Consider the following 12,500-nt stretch of genomic DNA (forward strand, 5'->3'; position numbering starts at 1 on the left):
ATTTGGCTTTCTTCACTGCCTGCTGTACCTGCATGCTTCCTTTCAGTGACTGATGCACTAGGACACCCAGATCTCGTTGTACGTCCCCTTTTTCTAACTTGACACCATTCAGATAATACTCTGCCTTCCTATTCTTACCACCAAAGTGGATAACCTCACACTTATCCACATTAAACTGCATCTGCCATGCATCCGCCCACTCACACAACCTGTCCAAGTCACCCTGCAACCTCACAGCATCTTCCTCACAGTTCACACTACCACCCAGCTTTGTATCATCTGCAAATTTACTAATGGTACTTTTAACCCCTTCATCCAAGTCATTAATGTATATTGTAAATAGCTGCGGTCCCAGCACCGAGCCTTGCGGTACCCCACTAGTTACTGCCTGCCATTCTGAAAAGGACCCATTTATCCCCACTCTTTGCTTTCTGTCTGTCAACCAATTTTCTATCCATGTCAGTACCCTACCTCCAATACCATGTGCCTGACTCGCTGAGTTACTCCAACACGATGTGTCTCCCTTTGGTACAATTTAACCAGTATCTGCGGATCGGACGGCACGGTGGCGCAGCGGTAGAGTTGCTGCCTTACAGCCGAATGCAGCGCCGGAGACTCAGGTTCGATCCTGACTACGGGCACCGTCTGTACGGAGTTTGTACGTTCTCCCCGTGACCTGCGTGGGTTTTCTCCGAGATCTTCGGTTTCCTCCCACACCTCCAAAGACATACAGGTATGTAGGGTAATTGACTGGGTAAATGTAAGATTTGTCCCTAGTGTGTGTAGGATAGTGTTAGTGTGCGGGGATCGCTGGGGCGCACGGACCCGGTGGGCCGAAGGGCCTGTTTCCGCGCTGTATCTCTAAATCTAAAATCTTTGTATAGGCACACAAAAAGCTGGAGTAACTTTTCAGTCTGAAGAAGGGTCTCGACCTGAAACGTCACCCATTCCTTCCCTCCAAGTCAAATCAAGTCAAGTCAATTTTATTTGTATAGCACATTTAAAAACAGCCCACGTTGACCAAAGTGCTGTACATCTGATTAGGTACTAAGGAAAAAAATGAAACATACAGTGGCACGCAAACAGTTCACAGCGCCTCCTCAATGAGCCTCAAACGCTAGGGAGTAGAAATAGGTTTTGAGCCTGGACTTAAAGGAGTCGATGGAGGGGGGCAGTTCTGATGGGAGAGGGATGCTGTTCCACAGTCTAGGAGCTGCAACCGCAAAAGTGTGGTCACCCCTGAGCTTAAGCCTAGACCGCGGGATAGTGAGTAGCCCCAAGTCGGCCGACCTGAGGGACCTGGAGTTAGAGAGGGGGGTTAGAAGATTTTTGATGTAGGGGGGGGAATGTCCATTTAGGGCTTTATATGTGAATAGGAGGAGCTTGAAGTTGATTCTGTACCGTACAGGGAGCCAGTGGAGAGAGGCCAGAATCGGGGTGATGTGGTCCCTTTTATGGGTACCCGTCAGGAGTCTGGCTGCGGCGTTTTGGACCAGTTGCAGGCGGGACAGGGAAGATTGGCTGATCCCAGTGTATAGGGAGTTGCAGTAGTCTAGGCGGGAGGAAATGAAAGCGTGAATGATTTTTTCTGTGTCGTCGAATTGGAGGAAAGGTTTGATTTTAGCTATGGTTCGCAGTTGGAAGATGCTGGCTTTTACCACAGCGTTGACTTGCTCCAGAGATGCTGCCTGTCCCGCTGAGTTACTCCGGCTTTCTGCGTTCATCGTCAGCTGTAATCGGGAATCGGAATGCAAATTGAATTTTCCTCTTCGGCTGCTCTGTTCCGAAGACCTGGAGCTTATCAGAAGACAGCAGGCCCCCGCGAGGGACCTGGGCAAAGTGGTTTGCCTGTGGAGGCACACACATATATCAGCCACTCTGACTTATCAGTGAAATGTCTCCTAATCACATCACTAACTTACCAAACTTACATTACACTTACATAATTGCACAAAATGAGGATCATATGTGTATGGGCCTGGCTTTTATAGGGCGTGGCAAACAGTAATACAATCATCTTGCAAAAACAAACTCGGAGTAATCAAATAAAGTCAATGTGAATCATGACTTGCAGGTGTAATGGGACCTGGAGGTTTATTAATGAGACGGTGCATGGATAGAACTATGAACTGCTGAGCCTGATTCCAATCTTCAGTTTCAGGCCCTTTCAGACCAGTGCCAACGTACAAGAAACACTTTTCGTTGAAAACTATCAGGTGGCAGGCACCATGGCACAGCTGGCAGAGCTGCCACCCCACAACGCATCACAGCCCGGTCTCGGAAACGATCCATCCAAGACCGCAAGCAATCGCGGGGAACTGTGGACACAGCCCAGACCATCACCCAAACCAACCTCCCTTCCACCGGCTCCGTCTACACCTCTCGCTGCCTCGGCAAGGCCAGCAGCATCATCAAGGACCAATCGTACCCTGGCCACTCCCTCCTCCCCTCTGGCAAAAGGTGTAGATATTCCTTTGTCCCGCCCCCTGACATCAGTCTGAAGAAGGGTCTCGACCCGAAACGTCACCCATTCCTTCTCTGCTGAGATGCTGCCTGACCTGCTGAGTTAATCCAGCATTTTGTGAAATAAATACCTTCCATTTGTACCAGCATCTGCAGTTATTTTCTTACAAAAGGTATAGAAGTGTGAAAACGTGTACACATCCCACCTGCCTGCGCTTGGCCCATATCCCTCCAAACCTGTCCTATCCATGTGCCTGTCCAACTGTTTCTTAAATGATGGGATAGTCCCTGCCTCAACTACCTCCTCTGGCAGCTTGTTCCATACACCCGCCAACTTCTGTGTGAAAAAAAACTCTTAAATACTTATTAATTACCACTTCTTAATACTTGTTAATTAGCTTAATTACCAAGTTGGGATTGAAAAAGAGTTAAGCTTGAATCAGGTCAACAACGTGTCTCTACATTAACCTGTTCACAATATATTAAAATCCACAAATCAAAACATTCATATTACGGAGTGAATAATCAACCCTTCAATGTCAAAACAATGGGGAAAAAACACAATTATTTAAAACTGTCCACTGGTTGCAATTTGCAACTTGAGTTAAAGCTAAGTACATAAGCATTTAATAGCCATGGGTATATATAACTTAATTGCTTAAATAACAAATCATCAAAGAACAATTACTGCACAAAATGAGTAGCCGATCCATGGCATTTCAGTGTCCTGACATGAATCATTTTTTGAAAATCCAAACAAACAAAAAATTGGATGCTGGAAATCTGAAATAGAATTAACAAGTGTTGGGACGGACACGAAGTGCTGGAGTAACACAGCGGGACAGGCAGCGTCTCTGGAGAAGGTGACCTTTGAGGTCAACACCCATCTTCAGACCCGTAGAGTTACTCCAGCATTTTGTGCTTATCTTCGGTGTAAAGCAGCATCTGCAGTTCCTTCCTACACTTAGGGAAGTGGGGGGAAAAAAGGGCGCAGCGTGCTGGAGTAACTCAACGGGTCAGGCAGCATCTCTGGAGAACATGGGAAGGTGACGTTTTGGGTCGGGACCCTTCTTCAGACTGGTATTCGCTGAAGCGTTATTAAAATGAAATGCAAGTCCGAGGCCCCTGTGGTCAGAGGCCCTGGTGGCTGCTGTAGAAACATAGAAACATAGAAAATAGGTGCAGGAGTAGGCCATTCGGCCCCTCGAGCCTGCACCGCCATTCAATATGATCATGGCTGATCATCCAGCTCAGTATCCCGTACCTGCCTTCTCTCCATACCCCCTGATCCCTTTAGCCACAAGGGCCACATCTAACTCCCTCTTAAATATAGCCAATGAACTGGCCTCAACTACCTTCTGTGGCAGAGAATTCCACAGACTCACCACTCTCTGTGTGAAGAAATGTTTTCTCATCTCGGTCCTAAAAGACTTCACCCTTATCCTTAAGCTGTGACCCCTGGTTCTGGACTCCTCCAACATCGGGAACAATCTTCCCGCATCTAGCCTCTCCAACCCCTTAAGAACTTTATATGTTTCTATAAGATCCCCCCTCAGTCTTCTGAATTCCAGCGAGTACAAGCCCAGTCTATCCAGTCTTTCTTCATATGAAAGTCCTGCCATCCCAGGGATCAATCTGGTGAACCTTCTCTGTACTCCCTCTAAGGCAAGAATGTCTTTCCTCAGATTAGGAGACCAAAACTGCACACAATACTCCAGGTGCGGTCTCACCAAGGCCCTGTACAACTGCAGCAGAACCTCCCTGCTCCTATACTCAAATCCTGTAGATGGTGAGGTTACACTGACTCCAGTGTAACTTGGATGGGACTCAAAGAGTAGACAGAAGGTTAAGATGACTGCAGGAGCACTTGCACCATGACGTTGCGACTCTACACGTTAGTCCCAGAGGTGGAACTACTGGCCAAAAGGACACAAAGTGCTGGAATATCCACACAGATATTCGCCACTCTGTTCAAACTTTTGACTTGAGTAGAACTGGGCGGCACGGTGGAGCAGCGGTAGAGTTGCTGCCTTACAGCGAATGCAGCGCCGGAGACTCAGGTTCGATCCTGACTATGGGCGCCGTCTGTACGGAGTTTGTACGTTCTCCCCGTGACCCACGTGGGTTTTCTCCGAGATCTTCACTTTCCTCCCACACTCCAAAGGCGTACAGGTATGTAGGTTAATTGACCGGGTAAATGTAAAAATTGTCCCTAGTGGGTGTAGGATAGTGTTAGTGTGCGGGGATCGCTGGGCGGCACGGACCCGGTGGGCCGAAGGGCCTGTTTCTGCGCTCTATCTCTAAATCTAAAAAATCTAAAAACTCGTGATTGTGCTTTAAAGGACAAAAAGTGCCGGAGTAACTCAGCGGGTCAAGCAGCATCTCTGGAGAACGTGGATTGGTAAACGTTTCGGGTAGAGACCCTTCTTCAGACTGGATAGGTGGTGTTTCAGTTCGAAACCCTTCTTCAGACTGGGTGGCATTTCGGGTCGAGAGTGTGAAGAGAAGTTTGAACAAGGGTCTCGACAAGGATCAGATCATAGAAAATAGGTGCAGGAGGAGGCCATTCGGCCCTTCGAGCCAGCACCGCCATTCATTGTGATCATGGCTGATCATCCACAATCAGTACCCCGTGCCTGCCTTCTCCCCGTACCCCTTGATTCCACTAGCCCCTAGAGCTCTATCTAACTCACTTTTAAATTCATCCAGTGAATCGGTCTCCACTGCCCTCTGTGGCAGAGAATTCCACTAATTCACAACTCTCTGGGTGAAAATGTTTTTTCTCACCTCAGTTTTAAATGTGTATGGCCCCTGGTTCTGGACTCCCCCAACGTTGGGAACATTTTTCCTGCATCAAGCTTGTCCAGTTCTTTCATCATTTTATCCCCTCTCGTCCTTCTGAACTCCAGTCCCTTCCGACATATTTCGTCCGCTCCACTGCGAAATCTCCTCAAGGTTTGTCGACTTGAAGAGGTTAGACAATAGACAATAGGTGCAGGAGGAGGCCATTCGGCCCTCCGAGCCAGCACCACCCTTCAATGTGATCATGGCTGATCATTCTCAATCAGTACCCCGTTCCTGCCTTCTCCCCATACCCCCTGACTCCGCTATCCTTAAGAGCTCTATCCAGCTCTCTCTTGAATGCATTCAGAGAATTGGCCTTCTGAGGCAGAGAATTCCACAGATTCACAACTCTCTGACTGAAAAAAGTTTTTCCTCATCTCCGTTCTAAATGGCCTACCCCTTATTCTTAAACTGTGGCCCCTGGTTCTGGGCTCCCCCAACATTGGGAGAACATGTTTCCTGCCTCTAACGTGTCCAACCCCTTAATAATCTTATATGTTTCGATAAGATCCCCTCTCATCCTTCTAAATTCCAGTGTATACAAGCCTAGCTGCTGCCCTACTTTAAATCGAGAGCCCAGAACCTCCTGTGTAGGTGGGAACTGCAGATGCTGGTTTAAACCGAAGACAAGCACAAAATGCTGGAGTGACTCAGAGGGGCAGGCAGCATCTCAGGAGAGTAGGAATGGGAGACGTTTCAGGTCGAGACAACTTCTTCAGGCTGACACCAAGTCTGAAGAAGGGTCTCGACCCGAAGCATCGCCCATTCCTTCTCTCCAGAGATGCTGCCTGACCCGCTGAGTTACTCCAGCATTTTATGTCTGTCCCCAGCACCTCCTTGATCAGTTGAATCACCCATTTGCCAGTCTCTCTGGCCCTCAGAATCTCTAAGACGCAGCAATTTTCTTATCTGCTACAAATGGATGAATGGAGATGCATCGCAGATGTACAAACAATCATATTCTGTGAACTGTTGTTGCCTTTATCCAGAGTTCATCTCTAGACCAGATAAACGTATGATAAATATCTACGCAAGTGAGACTGGCTTGGAAATGGAGAGAGAGAGAAATTGTGTCTCCATGTGATTTATTGCAGCAGTAACAAATGGTCATGTTGTACTATTCTAAGATGTATCATTCACTCACAAGCTGCCTCGCCACCTTCATTCTCTGTATTATGGGGTAGAAATTGGTTATTGTTTTCCAGGTTTAGTCCCCTTCAACTCTCAACAACTTCTACAGATGCACCATAGAAAGTATTTTACAGGATGCATCACAGCTTGGTTTGGGAACAGCTCCATCCAAGACCGCAAGAAACTGCAGGGAATTGTGGACCCAGCCCAGACCATCACACAAACCAACCTCCCTTCCACTGACTCCATTTACACCTCACGCTGCCTCGGCAAGGCCAGCAGCACAATCAAGGACCAGTCTCACCCCGGTCACTCCCTCTTCTCCCCTCTCCCAAAAGGCAAAAGGTGCAGAAGTGTGTAAACGCACACCTCCAGATTCAGGGGCAGTTTCTTCCCAGCTGTCATCAGGCAACTGAACCATCCTACCACAACCAGAGAGCAGTGCTGAACTACTATCTACCTCTTTGGTGACCCTCGGACTATCCTTGATCGGACTTTGCTGGCTTTACCTTGCACTAAACGTTATTCCCTTACCATGTATCTATACACTGTAAATGGTTCGATTGTAATCATGTTTTGTCTTTCTGACGACTGGATAGTGCGCAACAAAAGCTTTTCACTGTACCTCAGTACACAATAAGCTAAACTGAATTGAAGGAACAGTGCTCTACCCAAGTGGGAAAACTGAACTGAACAAGTCCCCAAATTGGTTCTTGTGGTTCTCATTTGATTGATTTGGGTGGGACGAAGCTGTTCCTGAACCTGGAGGTCACAGTTTTCAGAAACACACCCAGAGAGTTGTGAACCTGTGGAATTCTCTGCCTCAGAAGGCAGTGGAGGCCGATTCTCTGGATGCTTTCAAGAGAGAGCTAGATAGAGCTCTTAAGGATAGTGGAGTCAGGGGGTATGGGGAGAAGGCAGGAATGGGGTACTGATTGAGAATGACCCCCCATGATCACATTGAATGGCCGAATGGCCTCCTCCTGCCCCTATTGTCTATTGTCTATTGTCTTTCCCGATGGCAGGAGGGAAGTGAGAACGTGGTCAGTGTGGTGTTCACCTGCTCCATGTTTAATTAATGTACAATAATCACTTCCCATCACCAAACCATTTCCTTCCTTTGAAACCTTTAATTTCCCAGCTATCAATCCTACAACTTAAAATTTGCTCCAATTCCTTTTCAGCTGCTCTGTCGGGAGGTGTCAGAGGACTGGTCATAAGGTCATAAGCGATAGGAGCAGAATTAGGCCATTCGGCCCATCAAGTCTACTCCGCCATTCAATCATGGCTGATCTATCTCTCCCTCCTAACCCCATTCTCCTGCCTTCTCCCCATAACCCCTGACACCCGTACTAGTCAAGAATCTATCTGTCTCTGCTTTAAAAATATCCACTGACTTGGCCTCCACAGCCCTCTATGGCAAAGAATTCCACAGATTCACCACCCTGTGACTACCCTTGTGGTAGCTGCTTCATTGATAGATTAATCAATAACATCCAATGTCCAGACCTCGATGACTCTCCAACCACTTTGAATAAATAACTCTTACATGCCTACTGAAATAATAAGATTTGTGCGGCACGGTAGCGCAGCGGTAGAGTTGCTGCCTCACAGCGTTGGAGACCCGGGTTCGATCCCGACTGCGGGCGCTGTCTGTACGGAGTTTGTACGTTCTCCCCGTGATCGCATGGGTTTTCTCCAAGATCTTCAGTTTCCTCCCACTCTCCAAAGACGTACATACAGGTTTGTAGGTTATTTGCCTTGGTGTAAATGTAAAATTGTCGCTAGTGTGTGTAGGATAGTGTTAGTGTGCGGGGATCGCTGGTCGGTGCGGACTCGATGGGTCGAAGGGCCTGTTTCCGCACTGTACCTCTAAACTAAACTAAACTAAGTTTAAGACAGATTGTTTGGGTCACTACAGGGTAATGTTTCATAAATATTAAACATTAATTTCCACCACATCTGTGAACATTTTGATTTCCTCAGAAAAACATTGACCTGCGTATCTTGTTTGAAACATGTGTGTTTATTCTTCCTTTTATGCCAAATTCATTTGTTCAATTAAATTCTTCAGTTCATTATTTTTGTTGGCATAAATCAAAATTAATTTTGTGCAATATAAATAGTTAATTGCTGGCGTAGTTATACTGTTGTTGCCTCGCAGCTCCGGAGACCTGGGTTCGATACCGACTACGGGCGCCGTCTGTACGGAGTTTGTACGTTCTCCCCGGGACCCGTGTGGGTTTTCTCCGAGATCTTTGGTTTCCTCCCACACTCCAAAGACGTGCAGGTTTCTAGGTTAATTGGCTTGGTAAAATTGTCCCTAGTGTGTGTAGGATAGTGTTAGTGTGCTGGGATCGCTGGTCGTTGCGGACTCGGTGGGCCGAAGGGCCTGTTTCCGCGCTGTATCTCTAAATTATACGGGGCAGAATTAGGCCATTCAGCCCATCGGAGTCTATTATGCCATTCAATCATGGCTGATCTATCTTTCCCTCCCAACCCCATTCTCCTGCCTTCTCCCCATAACCCCTGATTTACCCGTACTAATCAGGGGGATCTGATCTGTTGATCTGTGCCTTAAAAATATCCATTGACGGCCTCCACAGCCGTCTGTGGCAATGAATTCCACAGATTCACCACCCCACCACACAGATTCACCACCCCACCACACAGATTCACCACCCCACCACACAGATTCACCACCCCACCACACAGATTCACCACCACACCACACAGATTCACCACCCCACCACACCACACAGATTCACCACCATCCCACAGATTCCCCACCATCCCACAGATTCACCTCCCCACCACACAGATTCACCACCATCCCACAGATTCCCCACCACACAGATTCACCACCCCACCACACAGATTCACCACCCCACCACACAGATTCACCACCCCACCACACAGATTCCCCACCCCACCACACAGATTCACCAACCCACCACACAGATTCACCACCATCCCACAGATTCACCACCCCACCACACAGATTCCCCACCCCACCACACAGATTCACCAACCCACCACACAGATTCACCACCATCCCACAGATTCACCACCCCACCACACAGATTCACCACCATCCCACAGATTCACCACCATCCCACAGATTCACCACCATCCCACAGATTCACCACCATCCCACAGATTCACCACCCCACCACACAGATTCACCAACCCACCACACAGATTCACCACCATCCCACAGATTCACCACCCCACCACACAGATTCACCACCATCCCACAGATTCACCACCATCCCACAGATTCACCACCATCCCACAGATTCACCACCATCCCACAGATTCACCACCCCACCACACAGATTCACCAACCCACCACACAGATTCACCACCATCCCACAGATTCACCACCCCACCACACAGATTCACCACCACCACACAGATTCACCACCATCCCACAGATTCACCACCATCCCACAGATTCACCACCATCCCACAGATTCACCACCCCACCACACAGATTCACCTCCAGCCCACAGATTCCCTAAACAGATCCTTTACTCGCAACTGAAGGGAGGTCAGTGAGCCTCCGCCGGGCCAAAGAAACGCCTCAAGGACAACATCAAGAACAGCCTGAAGAAATTCCACATCCCATCGAGCAACTGGGAGCGCATTGCACTGGACAGGGGCCCATGCAGGAAGGAGCCGCACGACACGAAACGGAACGTGCTGCAGGGACAAAGCGACAAGCCAGTTGGATGGAGCTCTAGGGGCCAGTGGAATCAAGGGGTATGGTGAGAAGGCAGGCACGGGTTACTGGTTGTGGACCATCAGCCATGATCACAGTGAATGGCGGTGCTGGCTCGAAGGGTGAGAGGGGATCTTATCGAAACGTATACGATTATTAAGGGGTTGGACACGTTAGAGGCAGGAAACATGTTCTCCCAATGTTGGGGGAGTCCAGAACCAGGGGCCACAGTTCAAGAATAAAGGGTAGGCCATTTAGAACGGAGATGATGAAAAACATTTTCAGTCAGAGAGTTGTGAATCTGTGGAATTCTCTGCCTCAGAAGGCAGTGGAGGCCAATTCTCTGATTGCATTCAAGAGAGAGCTGGATAGAGCTCTTAAGGATAGCGGAGTCAGGGGGTATGGGGAGAAGGCAGGAACGGGGTACTGATTGAGAATGATCAGCCATGATCACATTGAATGGCGGTGCTGGCTCGAAGGGCCGAATGGCCTCCCCCTGCACCTATTGTCTATTGAAGGGCCGAATGGCCTCCTCCAGCACCTATTTTCTATGTAAGCACCGCAAGGAGAGAGAGAGACGCGGGCTCAACCAAGACCGACCACCGCCAGACTCCCCTGCCCACGTTGCACCAAGGGGCATGGATGGCGGCTCGGCCTGTACGGACACCTGCAGACCCACAAGTAGACGACCCAATGGAGAGGACGCAGTGGTGCTCTGACCCCTCTCACCCTGACCACAAACTCTTTGAAGCATTTCCCTCTGGAAGGCGACTCCGGACTGTCGCAGCAGCCACAGCCGGACATAAAAACAGCTTCCAGTCGCCGCCGACGATGAAAAATCCACTACCCCAGGGGACCGGTTGTGGAACGTGGAGCGGGTCAAACGCAGGTCAATGGGGCGAGCTCAGAGAGACGTCTTGCGTGCACGCGTTGGGCCGCAGGGCCCGCTTCCGCGCTGCGTACCTCCGCAACTCCCTTGCCGTTAACGGTTTCGGGGCAAGCTGAACAGATTGCTCTTGCAGCGGTCTCGACCCGAAACGTCACCCATTCCTTCTCTCCCGAGATGCTGCCTGACCCGCTGAGTTACTCCAGCACTTTGTGAATAAATACCTTCGATTTGTACCGGCATCTGCAGTTCTTTTCTTATACTACTTGTTGCTTTTGCAGAACAGATTTTGGCCCAGGAGCCCGATCCTGCACACAGCACAGAGTGCAGACAGACTGCTCCTGCCTCACATTATACAAAGTGTAGGCTCAGGATTTCATTATCGCAGGCCATTTAATTAATAGACTCCTCAGGGATCCACAGCATGTACTTGCTGTATTACAAATGCCAACTTCCATCACTGCTCAATGTTTCGTCAATGAAATCCCTCACGAGGTTAATTCCCGGAATGGCGGGACTGTCACATGTTGAAAGACTGGAGCGACTAGGCTTGTATACACTGGAATTTAGAAGGATGAGAGGGGATCTTATCGAAACATATAAGATTATTAAGGGGTTGGACACGTTAGAGGCAGGAAACATGTTCCCAATGTTGGGGGAGTCCAGAACAAGGGGCCACAGTTTAAGAATAAAGGGTAGGCCATTTAGAACTAAGATGAGGAAAAATGTTTTCAGTCAGAGAGTTGTGAATCTGTGGAATTCTCTGCCTCAGAAGGCAGTGGAGGCCAATTCTCTGAATGCATTCAAGAGAGAGCTAGATAGAGCTCTTAAGGATAGCGGAGTCAGGGGGTATGGGGAGAAAGCAGGAACGGGGTACTGATTGAGAATGATCAGCCATGATCACATTGAATGGCGGTGCTGGCTCGAAGGGCCGAATGGCCTCCCCCTGCACCTATTGTCTATTGTCTATTGTGCACAGATACTCCATCGCTCTTTGCTACATTTGAAGAGCATTCCGCAGGTCAAAGCATCGTGAAGCATCCTCTCTGGCATGTCTCATTGCTTGAAACTTATTCATTAATAGCAGGAGTCACAGCCAAGCCTAATCCTCGTTCCCCTTTCCCCCGACTCTCAGACTGAGGAAGGGTCTCAACCCAAAACGTCACCTATTCCTTTTCTCCAGAGATGCTGCCTGACCCGCTGAGTTACTCCAGCTTTTGAATCCTAGCAAGATGTAGTGTCCATGCTTTTGGACTTTTTTAGTTTAGAGATACAGCGCGAAAACAGGTCCTTTCGGCCCATCCTGCGTTCTCCCGGACCACCCAGTTTCACCGGCAGCCTGAGGAAGGAAACCTGTTTAGTTTAGTTTCGAGGTACAGTGTGGAAACAGGCCCTTCAGTATCTGTACTGAACTTTTTAGTTTAGAGATACAGGCCCTTCGGCCCACCGAGT

The 12,500-nt window shown here is 48.7% G+C and overlaps 1 protein-coding gene across 1 annotated transcript in view; it reads right to left on the reverse strand.

The window, feature by feature from the left end:
- LOC144604162 (equilibrative nucleoside transporter 4-like) overlaps window positions 1-12,500 on the reverse strand; it is a 106,019-nt gene that overhangs the window by 54,300 nt on the left and 39,219 nt on the right. The window contains 1 exon segment of the mRNA XM_078418366.1: window positions 1,706-1,848. Coding sequence (XP_078274492.1) covers window positions 1,706-1,848 — 143 coding nt within the window.

Source organism: Rhinoraja longicauda, chromosome 21, assembly GCF_053455715.1.
Source record: "Rhinoraja longicauda isolate Sanriku21f chromosome 21, sRhiLon1.1, whole genome shotgun sequence".
Lineage (NCBI taxonomy): Eukaryota > Metazoa > Chordata > Chondrichthyes > Rajiformes > Arhynchobatidae > Rhinoraja > Rhinoraja longicauda.